General features: G+C 42.6%; 2 protein-coding genes across 4 annotated transcripts; one reads left to right on the forward strand and one right to left on the reverse strand.

The window, feature by feature from the left end:
* Positions 1 to 5,547: 5,547 nt before the first annotated feature.
* On the reverse strand, positions 5,548 to 6,900 carry Dic4 (Dicarboxylate carrier 4). 2 transcript variants are annotated; one of them, XM_089260102.1, is made up of 5 exons: positions 6,556 to 6,739; positions 6,242 to 6,488; positions 6,043 to 6,175; positions 5,679 to 5,973; positions 5,548 to 5,610 (listed from the first exon to the last, which is right to left on the reverse strand). In XM_089260102.1, exons 1-5 carry the CDS (start codon positions 6,617 to 6,619, stop codon positions 5,579 to 5,581), a joined length of 771 nt encoding a protein of 256 aa, XP_089116228.1. In that variant the 5' UTR covers positions 6,620 to 6,739; the 3' UTR covers positions 5,548 to 5,578. The 2 variants fall into 2 exon arrangements, with proteins under 2 accessions (XP_089116228.1, XP_017955246.1); XM_018099757.3 differs by having other exon boundaries at positions 5,548 to 5,973; positions 6,556 to 6,900.
* A 770-nt stretch (positions 6,901 to 7,670) lies between these two features.
* Positions 7,671 to 19,134, forward strand: LOC108658262 (mitochondrial dicarboxylate carrier). Of its 2 annotated transcripts, none has more exons than XM_030390034.2 (4): positions 7,671 to 7,887; positions 7,946 to 8,094; positions 18,374 to 18,744; positions 18,796 to 19,134. In XM_030390034.2, the coding sequence occupies exons 1-4, from the start codon at positions 7,820 to 7,822 to the stop codon at positions 19,105 to 19,107; spliced, it is 900 nt and encodes a 299-aa protein (XP_030245894.1). In that variant the 5' UTR covers positions 7,671 to 7,819; the 3' UTR covers positions 19,108 to 19,134. The 2 variants fall into 2 exon arrangements, with proteins under 2 accessions (XP_030245894.1, XP_030245895.1); XM_030390035.2 differs by having other exon boundaries at positions 18,374 to 18,734; positions 18,796 to 18,938.
* The last annotated feature ends 182 nt before the right edge of the window (positions 19,135 to 19,316 follow it).

Consider the following 19,316-nt stretch of genomic DNA (forward strand, 5'->3'; position numbering starts at 1 on the left):
TCAAAGTGTATGACAATGACCTTCAGTCGTACCGTTCCTCTAATTGTTGATTATAAAATTAGCAATATTTCCTTACGACGCATCTACAAAGTCAAAGATCTTGGCAACAAGCCAAATTTACAATATATATTATATATTTATAACTTACTGTAGAATACTTCCCTTTAAATTCAGTCCGCACAGCTCAACAAAAAAAAAATGACGTCCCGGCGGATAAAACGAAAACAAAACTCATCACACATATGCGATTTTGCACTTGTATTTACACTCATTAACACTATACACACAAAAGGAATAGACATAGACAAAAAAAAAAAAAACCAAACGAAAGAAGGCATGCATTCCATGCAACAAACGGTAAAATTCAGCGATGTCGTCACGACGCAACGATAGACGAAAATCGTTTGTTGATTTGCGGGGAAGAGGTATACATAAACGAAGTTGACAAGAGCTCTTTTCTGTCGTATGAGTAACACTTTTTAATTTGTACATTACAATTGCGCTGCATTACTTTTTTCTCGTATGTAATGCACTATTTCAACAGACCTCATTCAGGTCGTCGCCACTGGGTGTGTATGCATGTGAGCACAAGCAGTAGCAGAAAATTGAAATTTCAATGAATAAGAATAAATAAGACCTAAAGAGGAATACAACATTTATCCGAAGGATATAGGCGTCGAGTGACTCGAGTCTTTGAGTGCATATATCTTCGTGTCAACACTTCATATTTGCTCGGCTCCGTCGCTTGAAGCTCGATCAGTGAAAGAATTTCATTATTTGTGGGAAGGGTATGAAAGCGTTGGTACGCATAAAGAATATGTATTCGCTACGAAATTGTAACGGCAAATTTGCCGTTGGTCGGCCGTCTGGCCTGCACACACACGATTACATTGCCCTTCGTTTTTTCGTTAATTTTCTTCTCTGCTAGCAGCGACGCCACTCATATACTCGGTGAGGCAACTTATATACCCGGCCTCATATTTATTCAACTGTTTCTCGTTCAATAGAATATTGTGCCTCTGAGTTAGTATATGACTCCGCACCCACTCACTCATACCATTTCTGAGTTGGCCTCGGTTCCGCTCAATTCGATATGAGCATTGTTAACTCGAGTACGTTTTTTTTGGCACTCATGCAGCCCTCTATGTCACACAATTGGTAATTAAAAAATTAATGAAGAACGTTATTGATGCCACTATTTTGAATGGTCAATTTCAAGGCGAAATGTATTGTTGTCACGAATCCCTATGATTTCTACAGATGGGCCTATTGAATTCATTCAATTCCGAATTAGATTGGCATACGCGATGACAATCAATAAGTCACAAGGCCAAACGTTGTCTGTATGTGGATTAGATTTGGAAACACCCTGTTTTTTCCACGGACAAATATGTACATACATATATGTGGCATGTTCTCGCGTCGGGAAACCATTCAGTTTGTTTGTGTTAGCTAAAGATGGCAACGGTTGCCGGGTCAGCTAGTTAAATATACTAACTCACACAATTTTATTATTATAACATTTGTCTCAGCTTTCAAATTCGTAGACCTAAATCGCCTCTATAAAACTTTTATAAATAATAAACTAATGGAATCACGGAATAGATCAACATTTCAAGGCGATATTGCAGCTGGAGGTCTTATAGTCGGTATGTGGGTAATTATCATTGTTACATGTTGTTGTGCTATATTTTGGCCGGTGTTTGGATGCATTCTAGCTCACTTTAGTTGCAAGAAGCACTGTGACTATGATTCAACTGAATCCTTAGTGAACGAATAGAAGCCGAAAAATAAAAATTGAACGGATAGTGTTCTCGGTTATAAAAGGTCACTCAGTCACTGACTAATACTTATGAATTTCTATCTTAAATTACTGAAATAAAATATAATCATATTTCCATGTATGTATCTTAATAATTTATTTACTTTGGATCGTTAATACTGATTTAGCTTTTACTGTTTAGAATGCGAAAATAAACAGCCGATCACTGAACCACTAATTAATAAAGTTAACAATTAATAGCAGGATGCATTTTATTGTAGTTTACATTTTACTTTTTTAATAAGCGCCTCTTGCCTTGGTGTCATGAACTACATTCACAAGCTGGAATGCATGGCAACAGGTGTCGCTACGTTTGCCCAGCATGTTTATCTGCCGGCTGCTTCCCTTATTATAATATATTTGTATACCCTGAACCAATTGAAAATGGGAAATCAGGGTATAATGGTTTTGTTGAAATGTATGTAACAGGCAGAAGGAGGCGTGGCAGACCTTACAAAGTATATATATTCTTGATCAGGGCGACGAGCTGAGTCGATTTAGCCCTGTCCGTCTGTCTGTCCGTCCGTCCGTCCGTATGTTTGAACGCGCCGATTTCAGAAGATATAAGAGCTAGAGACTTCAACTTTTCTTCAATGTCCGTATATATCACGCGCATATCGAGTTTATCACTAAAAAGCGATAACTCATTCCGCTACTTTTTTATCGATAAAAAACCTTATATCTTCGATAACAAATTAAATCTCCACTTAAAAAATTATATCTCCTACATCTTTCAAGCTAGAGTCTCCAAATTTAAAATGTATATTAAGATGCAGTTTATACAATTTCGGTTTTTAAAATTTACCCCCCACCCATAAATCCATCCCCTCACCCTCATCTTTGTAAAAGTCGTATATCAAATACTAGAGACTTGTGCTTCGGTATACACATACATTTAAACATTATGATTACGTTCTGAAAGTTTCATTACGATCGTACGTCTAGAAATTAAATTATTCAACCAATAAGTTCTCATTATATTGCCAATTACTGCAGCGCAACCAAAACGCAAACGCCTGTATATGCGTGTGTGTGTGGGTATGCGTGTGTTTATTTGTATGTGTATGTGTGTGCGTGTATTTGTTTGAATGCGTGTGTGTGTGCTAACTATTATTGATATATCAGTTCCTTGTAGGGTTCAGGGGATCTCGTAGTCGAGCAGTCTCGACTAGAGCTTTCTTACTTGTTTTTTTATACCCTGAACCCATTGAAAATGGGAAATCAGGGTATAATGGTTTTGTTAAAAGTATGTAACAGGCAGAAGGAGGCGTGGCAGACCCCACAAAGTATATATATTCTTGATCAGGGCGACGAGCTGAGTTGATTTAGCCCTGTCCGTCTGTCTGTCCGTCCGTCCGTCCGTCCGTCCGTCCGTCCGTCCGTATGTATGAACGCGTCGATTTCAGAAGATATAAGAGCTAGAGACTTCAACTTTTTTTAAAATGTCCGTATATATCACGCGCAGATCGAGTTTATCACTAAAAAACGATAACTCATTCCGATACTTTTTTATCGATAAAAAACCTTATCGAAGATCACTTTAATAATTATATCTCCTACATCTTTCAAGCTAGAGTCTCCAAATTTAAAACGTATATTAAGATGAAATTTATACAATTTCGGTTTTTGTTAAAATTTACCCCCCACCCCTAAATCCACCCCCTCACCCTCATCTTTGTAAAAGTCGTATATCAAATACTAGAGACTTGTCCTTCGCTATACACATACATTTAAATATTATAATGTTCTGAAAGTTTCATTACGATCGTACGTCTAGAAATTAAATTATTCATCAAATAAGTTCTCCTATTATTGCCACACTGCAGCGCAGCCCAAGCGCAATCGCAATGCGTGTGTTTGTTTGTATGTGTATGTGTGTGCGTGTGTTTGTTTGTATGCGTGTGTGTGTGTGTATGTGTGCGTGTGTGTGTGCTAATTATTATTGAAATATCAGTTCCTTGTGGGGTTCAGGGGATCTCGTAGTCGAGCAGTCTCGACTAGAGCTTTCTTACTTGTTTTTAAATTCCTTCTGTTAGGCAACCCACGACCATTGAAATTGAATCAGGTGTTTCAATATAAGCGCGAGTTACCCGCCAGTCACTATACCACACACAACTATATACATATGTCTATGAGTTACTCGCCGGTCACAGTGCCACAAAGAATTGGCAAATGCACTTGTCACTTTAGTTAGACAGATACTAAAATAAAAGCGCGCATTCTCAATTCGAACCCAAAATCGTTCAGACAATTCTTAGTTGAGGTAGGCAGCCAATGTGCACGTCCCATGCATACACACATGCACATGTAAAAGCACATAGACATACAAATGCTTCTACAAGTGATAGTTTGATTCGGATGGGATCGGATGGGATGCATACACACAATTAAATGTATATACATACATACATACATACATCTGTATCAACCAAATGCAAATGCTGGGATTTAAAATTGCTACAGTCAGCAACAGCTTCGCACACAGGCATATACATTATTTTTTTCGGCATTTTTTCGGCTTTTTTGAGAATTTTTTGTAATTATATATAAACTATGAATATTTTTGTGATAATTCTTTTTTGCCGTAATAATTTCTGTACTGTAGTGTGTGTGTGCACGCTCGCTATCATACCCTTTTCACAAATAATAACAAAAACACAAATATTTTGGACGAGCTTGGCAAACAGTTTGAAGAGTTCGGTATACTCTTCACACAGAAGGGATGGCATGGGTTCTTGCTGCGAAGAAATTTCAATTTTCGTGTGCTGCTGTTTGTGCTCACATGCATATATACATATTTGAGAGAGCAGAGAGAGCGAGAGAGCAAGAACAAAAATAGACCATAGAGACATCTTTTATTTAACATTTGACCATCTCGGTCGAGCGCATGAAGCGAAATGATTATGCTTTTGTTTATTTTTGTAGCCTGAACCTGAAAGTGAAGTGACGACGAATACGAAGTTGATTGGGACCTACGAGACAGATTTTTCGGTGTTGAAAAACTTTGTACTACATGTCTAGTCTATGTGTTATCTGGTCAGTGGTAGTATCTAGTCGAGCACTGTCGACAAGAGTCTTCTGACTTGTTCTTCGTTTCTTGTGTATTCACTTAATTTAATTCTTTCTTATGTACTAGCTCACGCAAGTATTCTATACATTCGGCGACTCTCTATTCTTGTCCTATTTCCGGCGACGTAGGGCGGCGTTTTATGTGACTTGGGACCCTCTGGCAGCTTTGAGTTCGTACGCGTTCTTCTGCGGATTGCGTTAACAAACAACGCGTGGCGATTAGGCACGATCTAAATGTTGAGCTCGATGTTTTACTTACAATTCCACGGGCCTCTGCTCGGGCGCCAATTATTAAAAACCGTTCGGTGATTAACTCACGATAAGCTAACTGGCTGACATTGCTGCCGATGCCGCTTCGGTTTGTTGTTGTTCTTTAACTCCGCGGGAATACTGACGCAGCGCACGTGGCCGAAGCCTGTTTTTGTTGCTTTTGTTACTGAGTTATTGGAGCGCGTTTGGTGTATCTTTGTGTGTTATTTTATGTATATGTACTTGATATTGACTCAGATGATGATTTGCGCGAGTATTTGTAAAGCTTAGCTATTAACATTTAATATAGATTTGATTTTATAACTTATTTTTATATTGCATATTAGTCTTCAAGAAAATTTTAATTGGGACTTAGGCTCGTTGTATACATTTGATCAGTTAATCTGAGTTTATAATACCGAATTTATTTTAATTAGGTCAATAGGTGACAAACGTAAGGCTGGCCACTTCTGTAAAAATTTCAGGGGTAAAATGAACTACAAATTTTGACATTATTTGGAGTCGAGAGGAATATAACCTAAATTAAGGCGCAACTGCTCATAAATTATAAACAATGATATTGTGGCTGGTGCCTTTCGAGCAATTGTGGGCACCAATCCACGGTAGGGGCCCAAATACCCAAAACGCATCATATATTTAATAGCATGGAAAACCGTAGGAAACTGTGTGGGTGGTGCATTCATCATTAAAGTCTTCAGCACGTCAAAGGGCTGTGAAATAATTGACTCAATAATGGACGTGATCAATGAACTCTTAAAATGTAAATGCACGTCGTCTTCTAACATAAAGCGATGATGAAGCTCACTTTTAACCTAATCCAGGTCAGAAAGGATATATGTACACAATTACTATTACATGTGAAGTCAAAAAAGAGTAGTTACTTGGTCATAGACTGCTAGCTGGGCACTGTTTCCAATCGCTGCTTTTAGAACTGCAGCGATTCCACCACTGTATAGGGTCATCCACCCCTCCTCTTTGGGAATTCGGATCAGAGCATCCATAACGCTCTTATAACTATGATAGTGTCGATAAAATTAAAGTGCGAATATGCATTGAAAAGTTTGAATAGCAAATATGTACTTCCGTCTTAAGTTGCCAGCATATTTCATATCGTTTTGCATCCGCACATTTATAACATCCATTGGTAAACCAACTAATGATCCAACTATGCCAGCAAAGCTGGCTATATAAATTTTGTCAAAAATGGAATTCGAGTTTTGCAATATCTCTAGGTGCTTGCCGTTCTCATAAAGGGAGAATCGAAGACTTGAGCATGTCAACTGACGAAGCGCAGCCGCTGTAAAACCATCATAAAAACCTAAAAAGCCTACGATACAATAATGATTGATGAAAACATCTTAAGGTAAATGCAAACAAAATACGTTTTTAATCACCTCTTAATCGTATAACTTTGACAGTTGTCTTTAACATACTCTTTTTTTTTTTCTGTGTTTGCATATGCGTCTTGATTAAATCGAAAGGTGCTAATATACTAGCTACACATGTGGATGCCACTCCTCCAGACCACCATCGTGGTCGCCGTAACTCGCGATCGTCAGCCAGTACCTTGTGATGTGCCTATACCTATGACCCAAATTAGACATTCCACCAATGCAGAAAGAAGTTAAAAATAACAATGTTCTCTAGCGAAAGTACAAATTTTGAAAACTAACTACCTACTATGGTAAATGCTTATCTAAATTAATATTTCAGTGACAGCCAAGCTTTAGACTCTAAATGTTCAAAAAGTCTGTCTCAATCATGACACATGACACAGAAGCTTAGCACTTAAAAAAGCAATACTTCCCGAATAGGAGATACACATTTCTAAGACGACTGGCCTTACCACCTATTCGCAGCAATAAAGCAAGTAAGAACTAACGCAATTATATCTCAATTAGATGTTTCAATGAAAAGCAAAAATCGAAAATATTTATGAACATGTAAGAGGGCTGCACGACATACCGATCTCGTGCTACTGATATTTCAATCTCCTCGCACATGTAAACACCTTACAGCACGGGCGTAATGACACCTTTAAATGTGAAATAACGTGTCAGATGTACCCCATGTACGAACATGTACCCCATAGTCCCGCATAGCAATATTAAAATCCGTATATTTGCCGAAGCACAAGTCTCTAGTATCGGAAATGCATCTGTTATAAATTCGGAAGAATCAAGAATATATATTATTCTGCCTCCTTCTGCCTGTTACATAAGGTTCCGCGAAACCATTGCACCCTGATTTCCCATTTTCAATGTTCAGGGTATAAAAAAGTTTTCAAAATAGTATCGTTATAGCAAAAGCATTTGCTATCAATGTCATAATAACTTTTAAAAATAGTTATAGCTCTCAAATAAGATTGGCAAACTAAATTTTACTTAGAAATATTGATTGCTTTTCTGTTTTTTAATACAAAATTGGCTACCAAAGGAATAGCTTTGCAGAAGGCCAAACCACTTAACTAAATTACAATTGTTGCATCCAGCTTGTAGGGCATTACCAAGTTGACAACATATACAATTTGAGATACTACTTTTCTATTAATCATTTAATAGCTTATTTTTATATAATTCGACAGTATCCCCTAATGGGAGGAAGTTGAGAATAGTTACACCATTTTGGTCTGAAAATAGAAAAAAACACGTTGAAAGAATGTCACCCGAGAACGAAAAATTGACGAATTTCTTAGCAGCCACCAAGGTATCGGATGACAACAAAAAGTGAGTAGTACATGTCATATAATTTATCTCACTTAAACATTCGGCAACTACTTTACAGAATCATACCACGCTGGTGGAGCGGCGGAATATCTGGCGCCTGTAGCCAATGTATAGTTGCACCTTTTGATCTACTGGAGACTCAAATGATTTTCCTTAGGAAAGACATGACTATGGTTGACTATGTTAAAATAGCAATAAAAAATCATGGTAAGCACTATTCGAAACCCCAACAATATATTAATTGACAATGTCTAACTTACTGTCCGTAACATATCTAGAACTTTAAAATGTCAAGAGATAAATGGTAAATTACATTTTACGATATATCAGAAATATTAGTTGCAGAATTATAAAGTTGAAACTCGGAATGTATACTCGCGTTGACGATAATTAGTAAAAAGCAAGTGAGAACAATGCAATCGGGCGTTACTGACTGTAGAAAATTCTGCTTTTCTCGACTTGCCACGCCTCTACTGGGCGTAGACACTCCTAGAATAAGCTAACGGTAAACTAAATTCAAAATTTGAATTCTTACGCTAAAAAAATGTGAAAAGTAGTGTATTTTTCGATATGCCACGCCCCTGAGAAGAGATTACTAGTAACCTAACTATCCAAATTTGAAGCTTCTTCCTCTTTTATTCTAAGAGATATAAGAATGGGGAGTCACTACCGTTGTTAGTATTTAGATCGTTTACAAATAATACGCCGAGTTTCGCTTTTTTATTTCGTTCAATTTATTCTTCAACAACTACGTGCGCTCTTTTCGCTATCCGCATTTATTTCACTTAACACAAAAGAACTACGCTTAACATCTAGTTGGCTAGTTACTAGTTAGTTCTTCGTCATCGTCCGCCTCTCAGCCTCCGCCGCGATCGGCCTCGGCGTCGGCAATGCAACTCACCACGGCGTCGGCTCTTCGAACCTTCGCCGCGAAGGACAGAGTTCCACTGCTGATCGCCGCGACTTGCGCGCGTCCCTTGACCTATTTAAAAAAAAGACTAACAAAGCTATGTGAGGCGGTTCGGCGAGCCGCCTTACACCACCCGCCCCCCCCCCCCCCCCTTACTTACTAGAGCGAGGGTCACGCTCCCCGTGGGGGTGACCGTCACGTTGACCGTGGCGCTTTCGGTGCGAACACGGAACCGCACCCTTCTGCGCGGTAGCTTCCACATCCCCATCTCGCACTGCACCGCTCGGATGGTCTGCTCATCCACTGGGGCTCCCGGTGGCCGGATCTTCCAGCCGGGTGGGATGATCGGCGCTGGGTCGAATGGAGGGGGGCTCTCTCCCATGAGAATTTCGAACAGGTTCGGCTCCCAGCCGTCCAAGATATCGGCCATGTCGGCCAGCAGATTGGCCTCATCCTCCTCCGGTTCTCGCGCGGCGCTTGGTTCCTCCAGCGGCTCGTGCGCGCCCTGTTCCAGGCCGTCGGCTTGCCGTCCTCCCTCAGGGGAATCCCGATCAGGCATGGAAAAATTCGTTTGTCGCCCCTTATCTGATTGCCGTAGCCTCTCCGCCACGCTCGCCAAATCGACCCTCGGGGTCTTTTTGACCGAGTGATTCGGCAGACTTCGCCTGCGACGGCGTCGGAGGTGGATGCTCGGTCCGCTCTCCTCATCGCTGGCCGCTGAGTCGAGATGTGCGGCTCGCGCCTTCCCCGTCTCACCTCGCCGCGTCCACAATGATGGGGATTGGATTGATGGGGATTTTTGGACAACAGGTTTGGAGTGGGTTAGACTGAGGTGTGTTGCCGTCAGTGATCAGGAACGTCGATGGTCCCCCGGCTTTCATCCCGCTCTTCTTCGCTTTCGTCATCGTCGTGATGGAAGGGCTTGAGCTGGGAGATGTTAGCTACTCTTCTTTTTCGTTCGCCGCGTTTGGCGAGGCGCACGATGTTGGGAGAACAAAGCTAACGATCCTGAACGGACCGTCATACTTGGGTGCCAGTTTCGCTGCGAAGCCATCTGCCGCGTTGGACAACTGATGCTGCTTCAACAAGACTGACGAACCTAGCTTGGGCCTCCATTCGCGTCTACGCAGGTTGTAATAGCGCCCTTGATCACTCGAGGCCCGCTGCAGGTTATTGCGGGCGATTGCGAACACTTCCCTCATCCTGTCTCTCTTGGCGTCTGGGTGAAGCTCCTCCGTCGCCGATCCGGGTGTAACTTCATCATACAGGGCAGCCGGCAGGCGTGGCTCTCGCCCTAACATCAGGAACGCCGGACTGAGCCCCGTAGAGTCCGCCACGCTGGAATTGACTGCCAGTGTTATTTCCGGCAGTAACTCATCCCATGAGCTCTGGTGACCCTGGACATATTGCGCTATCATCGTTTTTATCGTACGATTAGCCCTCTCCGTCGGATTCTCCTGTGGCGAGTAAGGCGCTGTATGTTGGAGTGTCACCCCCAGGGACTCCATGAACGCCTTGAAGCTCCTACTCGTAAACTGGACGCCGTTGTCGCAGACGAATGTCCTGGGTACTCCGAATCTGCCGAGTATCCGTTCCCGGAACGCCAACTGCAGTTGCGCGGTAGTGGCCTTCCTCAACGGCACTAGCTCCACCCACTTGGCGAAAGCATCGTGGAATACCAACAACATTGTGTTCCCACGCTTGGATCGAGGCAAAGGTCCCACGAAATCTGCGCACAGGACTGCCATTGGCTCCGCTACTTGCCTGGTCAGCATCTGCCCGGCTGGCTTTTGTTGTACGCCCTTGAACTTCTGGCACGTCTCGCAGCGCTTCACATACCGGGCGGCATCTCGGGACATACCTGGCCAATAGTATCGCTGTGCTAATCTTGTCGCCGTCTTCCTCACCCCCTGGTGTCCCGCCGTGGGAGCGTCGTGGCACTCCTGGAGCACCCGGTTCCTTTGGCCTTCCGGGACGCATAGCTTCCAGGGGATGTAATCCTCGTCGTCCGTCCGATGCCCTAGGTTGCGGTACAAGTGCCCATTCTCCTCCACGTAGTCTCTAAACTTTTCCGGCTCTCTAGCGATGCTCTCGCGCATCCTTGCCACCCATTTACAAGGGGGGTAGACTTCCACCGCTTGTTGGCAGCTCTCCGAGGGTTGGCGAGACAACGCATCGGCCACCACGTTTAGGCTCCCCCGGCGATAACGGACGTCGAACTGGAATTGCTTTAGTTCCAACGCTCATCGGGCGATCCTGCCCGTGGGGTTCTCTATCGAGTTTAGCCATTTTAGCGCCAGGTGGTCCGTGACCACGTCGAACCTGTAGCCTTCCAGATAGCATCGCATCTTCCTGATTGCCCAAACGATCGCGAGGCACTCTTTCTCCGTGGCCGAATAGTTCACCTCCGGTTTCGTCAGCCTTCGGCTGGCATAAGCTATGACTCGTTCCTCACCCTCGATTTCTTGAGTCAGCACCGCGCCCAGTCCGCAGTCGCTGGCGTCGGTTTGCAGCAAAAATTTTTCTGCGAAGTCGGGGCATGCCAAGACTGGTGCTGTCGTCAGGCTCCCCTTTAGCTTCTGCAGCGCATCTTCTTGCTCCTTGGTCCAGACCCACTTCTGCCCTTTCTTGAGCAGCTTGGTCATTGGTTGGACCAATGAGGCGAAGCTCGGCACAAACCGCCTGTACCACGACGCCATTCCCAGACATTGTCTTAGTTCTTTCAGGTTCTTTGGTGTTGGGAAGTCTCGAATCGCTTCGACTTTTGCGGGGTCGGTGCAGATCCCTTCCTCACTGATGACGTGGCCGAGATAGACTAATTTCTTTCTAAAGAAACTGCATTTCTTCCGGTTTATGCGGAGGTTGGCTTTCCTTAACTGGCGGAAGACCTCCCTCAAATTCTCCACATGCTGCGCTTTCGTGGCGCCGATCACTACGATATCGTCCAAATATGCAAACGTGTGCGGCTCCATGTCCGGGCCTATTACCGTGTCCAGTGCTCTCTGGAACGTAGCGCCTGCGGAATGCAAACCAAATGGCATCACTCGCCATTGGAATAATCCTCTCCCCGGGACGGTGAACGCCGTGCACTCTCTGCTATCCGCCGCCATGGGGATCTGCCAGTAACCGCTCTTCAAATCCAGGGTGGATATATATCGCGCGTGTCTCAGCCTTTCGAGGATATGATTGATCCGCGGAACAGGGTAGGCGTCTGGGATTGAGTGTGCATTTAGCTGCCGGTAGTCCACACACATGCGCCAATCTCCGGTCTTCTTCTTTACCAGCACGATGCGCGCACTATGCGGACTACGCGAAGGCTCGACGGCTCCAGCTCGAATCAACTCGTCTACCTGTTCGTCGATCACTTTCCTCATAGCCGGATTCTTGGGATAATACCTCTGCTTAAGAGGCTTATTATCCCGCATCTTATGCTATGCTCGGCGATGTTTGACACCCCGTCCATTCCCTCGAAGAGCGCCAGCTCTGCTAACAGGAACTCCTTCAACTCGTCCTCCAGGTCCACCGGCCACCCTGTGTCGTCCGAAGAAGACTCTGTACTCTCCTCTCGTATCGGGGGGTGCTCTCCCAGCTTCCGTTTGAGTTGCTCGTCTCCCTTCCTGTCGGCCTTTGCACCGATGCCCGACTCTCTCTGTAAATCTGCATCTACCGGAGGTTCCCACTCCTCCGATGGCTCAATCCAGCCTGGCGCCTCGGGGTTCGACCCCCCTTTATTTTCAACGGTCTTGCGTCGAGCGAGCGGCTCCTCATCCTCAGGGTGGCTGCTCTCTTTCGACGTCTCTCTCATCCTCATCGTCAGCTCCGTGTCGCCACAACGTAGTGTCGCCCCCACCGCGCACAGGAAATCCATTCCCAATATGACGTTGTCCAACATAGTTGGCATGATGACCACCGTCAGCTGCACTACTTCCTCTGCGAGGGTTACGACAACTTTCATGGTTCGCGTCACGTCTGGCGACGACCCGTCGGCCAACCTGATTCGCGACCTTACCTCCTGCGACTCTCCTTGGACCATCTGTCGGCGCACGCAGTCCTCACTCATGAGGCTGCGCGTGGCTCCTGTGTCGATCGTGGCGGTTATACTCCGGCCTCCAATCCCCACCGTCGCGACGATCCGTCCTTCTTTTATCCTTAAAGGGTGTCCGTCTCTTCCTTTTGATGTTCGCTGGCGGCACCCCGATCTCTGGAACGGCGCCCCTACGCGTTTCCCGCCTCCGTCTGGGGGCAACACTCTTGTGTGCTCCTCCCCCTCCTTCCACATCGTCGGCAAAATAATACCTGCGCGTTGCGGCATTCCCTCGCGAAGTGTCCCGTTTGCGCACATCTGTAGCAGACGCGTCGCGGATCAGCGGCGAAGCTGGCTTCCTGCGCCATCACGCGATGCACCGCCTCCGATGGTGTCGTCGCTGTCGCCACGATCTGATCCGAGCCTTGCCGCTCGGCTCTCTGTTCTGACGCTTGCGCACGGAAAGGATATCCAGGCCGACCACCAGCCGGCGTTTCCCACGGTGCCCTTGAATGGGTTGCCGCGAATTTCCTCTCCCAAATTCTCTTTTGACCTTGGACGTTCTCGTATTCTGTCGCCATCTGGGTCAGCTGCGTCAGCGTTGTGAAGTCGTGGCGTCTTACGTACAACCGATACTCAGGCGCTGCGTTCTCGTACACCCTGTGTAGCTCTTGCGCCGCGCTGTACCTGGCCTGACGTATCAGCAACCTGAGCTCGAGAAGGTAGTCCTTAAAGCTCTCTCCCTGTCGCTGATGACGCGCCCGGATCTGGTCCTCCAGGCGCTCGAAATATTGCGGTGGCAAGAAAAAGTCCAGAAACTCTCTCTTGAACTCGGTCCAAGTCGCGTCTCTCAGCCCACTGGTTAAAAGCCACTTCGCCGCCTTGTCGTTGAGCATCTCGCTCATCGCTCTTGGCATCCGGTCCAGCTCTATGCCATATGTTATGGCCCGCTCCTCTACCATCTCTACGAATCCTAACGGGTCCGCCTGGCCGTCGTACCTAATGCCCCATTTCCTCACCTGTTCAGCCACGCACCAAGGTGGGTGTCTCTAGGGTGGTAATGAGGGCGCGGGGTCGCGAAAGGGGGTTCTCGGCGTGGGTGGCGCCGCTTTCGCCTTGTCGACGACAGGCACTTCCAGCCTCAAGTTTGCCATCGGGGCCGACTCTTGCTCTTGCAGTTTACGGAGGTCAGGTTCCGACTTCTGATAGGCGCGTCCCCCCATACTTTCCGATGCCGGTCCCGGGAGTGTATCTGTCCCTTTAGGGAAACGAGCCTCTATTTCGTTTAGGCGCATCCTCATTCCTGCAGAGTGTTTACCACTCTGTATATATGCCGACAGCCTCTTTCGTAGGTCGTCCACTCGACCGTCGCAGTCCAGTCCGAGCTCCCGGGTTATTGCCACCAATTCCTCTTTATTGCGGTAGTACACCCAGCGCACGCTGAGCCCCGAGCCTTGGCCTTCTCCTACTTCCATCTTATCTGAGTTGGTGGTGTTTTTTTTTTTTTCCTTTTCTTTTTTTTTTTTTTGTTAATCCTATTCTAGATTATTTTGTTTTATTTATTTATTTATTTATTTTATTTATTTATTTATTTAATATATATTTTTTTTGTTATAATATTATTATTTTTTTAATTCTATTTTAATCTAATTCAATTTATTTTATTTTATTTTATTTTATTTTAATTTATTTTATTTTATTTTATTTTATTTCACTTTATTTTATTTTGTTTAATTGTATTTTATTTTCTTTTATATTATTTTAATTTAACTTATTTAATTTAATTAAATAAATTTTGTTTTAATTTAATTAAATTTATTTTATTTCATTTTACTTTATTTTATTTTAATCCCATTTAATTTAAGTTATTTGAATTTAGTTTAATTTTATTTTGTTTTATTTACTGTTGTTTCACTCTTGTCCCACTGTTCGCTTTATGGCCCCAAGACCTCGAATTTCCTACGCTGAGCTATGGGGTATATCCGCTCACGAGCCCGCGCACACCGAGAATCAAAATGAACAAAATTCACCACTGTATTTACGCTATTCTAATTTTTATTTTATTTTATTTCTATCTTATATTATTTTGTTTAATTTAATTTGATACTGCTTTATTTTCTTTTATATTATTTTAATTTAATTTATTTAATTTAATTAAATAAATTTTGTTCTAATTTAATTAAATTCATTTTATTTTCATTTACTTTATTTTATTTTAGTTTAATTCAATTTAAGTTATTTTAATTAAGTTTAATTTTATTTTGTTTTTATTTACTATTGTTACACTCTAGTCCCACTCTTCGCTTTATGGCCCCCAAGACCTCGGATTTCCTACGCTGAGCTATGGGGTATATCCGCTCACGAGCCCGCGCGCACCAAGAATTAAAACGAACTAAACTTCCCACTGTATTTACCCTATTTTATCTTATTTTATTTTTATCTTATATTATTTTATTATACCCTGAACCCATTGAAAATGGGAAATCAGGGTATAATGGTTTTGTTGAAATGTATGCAACAGGCAGAAGGAGGCGTGGCAGACCCCACAAAGTATATATATTCTTGATCAGCACGACGAGCTGAGTCGATTTGGCCCTGTCCGTCTGTCTGTCTGTCCGTCCGTCCGTCCGTCCGTCCGTCCGTCCGTCCGTCCGTCCGTCTGTCCGTCCGTATGTATGAACGCGTCGATCTCAGAAGATATAAGAGCTAGAGACTTCAACTTTTTTTTAAAATGTCGGTATATATCGCGCGGATATCGAGTTTATCACTAAAAAACGATAGCTCTTTCCGATATTTTTTTATCGATAAAAAAGCTTATCGAAAGTCAGTTAAAAAATTATATCTCCCACATCATTATAGCTAGAGTGTCCAAATTTTAAATATATATTAAGACGTATTTTATACAATTTCGGTTTTTGTTCAAATTTACCCCCCGCCCTTATATCCACCCCCTCACCCTCATCTTTGTAGAAGTCGTATATCAAATACTAGAGACTTGAGCTTCGGTATATACATACATTTATACATCATGATTACGTTCTGAAAGTTTCATTACGATCGTACGTCTAGAAATTTCCAAATTTCCACAAATAAGTTCTCATAATATCGCCAACACTGCAGCGCAACCTAAGCGCAAACGCCTGTATATGCGTGTGTGTGTGTGTGCGTGTGTTTGTTTGTATGCGTGTGTGTGTGTGTGTGTGCTTGTGTATGTGCGAATTATTATTGAAATATCAGTTGCTCGAAGGGTTCAGGGGATCTCGTAGTCGAGCAGTCTCGACTAGAGCTTTCTTACTTGTTATTATTATCATTTTTTTTATTTTTTAATTATTTGTTTATTTATTTATTTTTTTTTATTTTTTTATTTTTATTTTTTTTTTATTTTATTTTATTTTATTTATTTTATTGTATTTTATTTTGTTCTATTTTATTTCATTTCATTTTATTTCATTTTGTTTTATTTTAGTCTTTTTTTTCCTCACCACTGTGCGCTTCACTTTTATGGCCCAGTGACCGCTACTCTATTCTGTAGCGTTGAGCCGTGGGGTATATCCGCTCACGAGTCCGCGAGCACCAAGAATAAAAATGTACGCCTTACCTCACTATTATTATCATTTCCATTGTTATTCTCATTATTATTCTTATTATTACTATTATTATTACTATTATTATTATTAATATTATTATTATTATATCTTCCCGTTTTATGCAGTTTTACTGCAACTCATTTCGCCTAGGTTTATCTCGCTCTCGACCCAATGTGCACTGCACTTTTATGGCCTGAGAACCGCTAGCTTACACTTTTTTTTCTCTATATATGTATATGCGTAGACAAATATATATTATTTCACCCCCTTTTTTTTTATTTTATTTTATTTTTTTAATAATTTGCTCTATTACGTGGAGCCGTGGGATATAATCATATATACATATATATATACATGGATCCTCCGATATATATATATATATATATGTATATGTATATCTGCCTATATGTATATATGCATACACCAATATATAAGCTTACTTATGCTTTTGGGACTGCGGGAAACACTAGTTGACGACAGCCGGGGCTTGTCCACTCGGCGAACGGGCGCGTCCCCGTTCTTGCTAGTCAACTCTATCTACAGTCGGGCTTTGCCACGACAGGTTGAAATCAATGGAACAGGGGGGGGGGGGGGGGGGGGTAATGGGGAGTCACTACCGTTGTTAGTATTTAGATCGTTTACAAATAATACGCCGAGTTTCGTTTTTTTATTTCGTTCAATTTATTCTTCAACAACGTGCGCTCTTTTCGCTATCCGCATTTATTTCACACAAAAGAACTACGCTTAACATCTAGTTGGCTAGTTACGCTCACCCGCTACTATTCGCTGCTCAAAACTTAATCATCTACTTCTTCGTCATCGTCCGCCTCTCAGCCTCCGCCGCGATCGGCCTCGGCGTCGGCAATGCAACTCACCACGGCGTCGGCTCTTCGAACCTTCGCCGCGAAGGACAGAGTTGCACTGCTGATCACCGCGACTTGCGCGCGTCCCTTGACTTATTTAAAAAAAAGACTAACAAAGCTATGTGAGGCGGTTCGGCGAGCCGCCTTACAAGGAGGTCAACCTGCATATATATACCAAATTTCAAATTTTGAAAACTAATTATATCTTCAGGTCCGATTTGCCACGCCCCTCTTAAACGTAGATATATAATTTTTCCACACATCTTTAAAGAATCGAAACATTAGCTCACCTGTAAAGCAGCATTCCAGACTTATAACTTTGGGTGATACAGTTTTATCCGATTAACCACGCCCCCAATAGGCGGAGATATATCCGTCATAGCTGGGATCGGGAAAATTTTAACACTTTATAGAGTTATTATTGGAGATATACACAAGTATGTGTTCCAAATTTCAAGTCTCTAGCTTAAATAGCGCCGAAATGAACTGCGTTCATATGGACAGACGGACAGACGGGCGGACGGACGGACAGCAAGTAGACATTGCATTCACTTTCGTGAATGAGTATAAAAATGTATGACAGATGAGGCGTGACAGACCCCAAAAAGTATTTAGATTCTTCATGGCGACATAAGTCCGTATGTTTTTCAGAAGATATATTTTTTCCTAGGTCGGTGTATATCATTCACATATCGAGTATTTTTAAAAAAATCGATCACTTGTTCCGTTATTTTGTTATCGATTAAAACCATAATCAAAAGCAATAATAAATTAATGTCTACTACGTCAAACATTTCTACCATACAATAATAACGATCTAAAGGTTTTATAAAGATAGTCCATCCACAAGAAGTGTTATTAAACAATTAAGTTCCCGTAGTAAGCCTACACTGCATCCAAAGCGTGTTAGTGCGTGCGTTCGTATGCCTGGGTGTGTGTGTGTGTGTGCATGTGCATGTGCTGTTTCTTGTGTAAGCAGAAAGGAGCCGAATAATTATTTTCGACTAGAGCTTTTTTACTTCTTTTAAATCCTTTATTTAGATAATTCTTACAGTTTACAGATTAATGTACAAATTTATATAGTTAATTATTAATATTTCAGGATTTTTATCACTTTATGACGGTCTAAGCGCTCAATTTTTACGACAGCTTTCTTATACGACGTTACGATTCCATCTGTACCAAGTGGGAAAACGATATGTCGATGAATACAATTTCATACACAAGGTTTGCGTGGCGAGCATATCTGGCTTTGTGGCTGGGATTGTCGGAATACCTTGTGAACTGGTTAACACTCGCATGCATGTGGATCGGTTGCTTAAAGTGAAATATAGGCGAAATTATAAAAATGCCTTTGATGGTCTGCATAAAATATGGCGGGACGAGGGGTTTAGGGCACTCTACACGGGAGGCTTATGTTCTTTTACTCGTGCCACAATTATTAATATTGGACAGAATGCGATGTATGATCAGGTCAGAAACTATTTTGGTTTAATTATTAGTATCTGTATCTGACATTTGCAGAGCAAAATGATGTATACGCACTACTATGCGTGGAACGAAGATAGTAAAATCCTGCATATAACAAGCTCACTCACTGCAGCCGTTTGGTGTGTTCCTTTGGTTCAGCCCATTGAGATACTTAAAACGATGCAAATGAACAGAACGACCGGTTATTTAACCACAACCTCAGAAAAGATTACGTATATGATGCGCTTCGGTATCAGGGGTTTATTTCGTGGCATTATGCCAAATCTGTTGCGAATGATTCCGCAGACAATTATTATGTTTTTATTGTATGAGCAGTTACGATTTCAATTTGGCTATTATGAATAATATATGCATACAATTCTCTTATACTAAGTTTGTATACAATAAACAAGTAAGAAAGCTCTCGAAAGCTGCTCGACTACGAGATCCCCTGAACCCTTCGAGCAACTGATATTTCAATAATAATTTGCACACACACGCATACAAACAAACACAAGCACACACACACGCACATACACAGGCGATTGCGATTGGGTTGCGCTGCAGTGTTGGCA

The sequence above is a fragment of the Drosophila navojoa genome, chromosome 4 (genome assembly GCF_054131105.1).
Source record: "Drosophila navojoa isolate 15081-1374.11 chromosome 4, UAZ_NAV_1.0, whole genome shotgun sequence".
Classification (NCBI taxonomy): Eukaryota; Metazoa; Arthropoda; class Insecta; order Diptera; family Drosophilidae; genus Drosophila; species Drosophila navojoa.

Coding starts and splice junctions, on each gene's coding strand:
- Dic4 (XM_089260102.1), bottom strand. CDS start 6,619: ATGCAAACACAGAAAAAAAAAAAGAGTATGTTAAAGACAACTGTCAAA. Junction 6,176..6,241: donor GCTGGCAACTTAAGACGGAA/GTACATATTTGC, acceptor ACACTATCATAG/TTATAAGAGCGTTATGGATG. Junction 5,974..6,042: donor AGCTAGCAGTCTATGACCAA/GTAACTACTCTT, acceptor GACCTGGATTAG/GTTAAAAGTGAGCTTCATCA.
- LOC108658262 (XM_030390034.2), top strand. CDS start 7,820: ATGTCACCCGAGAACGAAAAATTGACGAATTTCTTAGCAGCCACCAAG. Junction 7,888..7,945: donor GTATCGGATGACAACAAAAA/GTGAGTAGTACA, acceptor ACTACTTTACAG/AATCATACCACGCTGGTGGA. Junction 18,745..18,795: donor AGAATGCGATGTATGATCAG/GTCAGAAACTAT, acceptor TGACATTTGCAG/AGCAAAATGATGTATACGCA.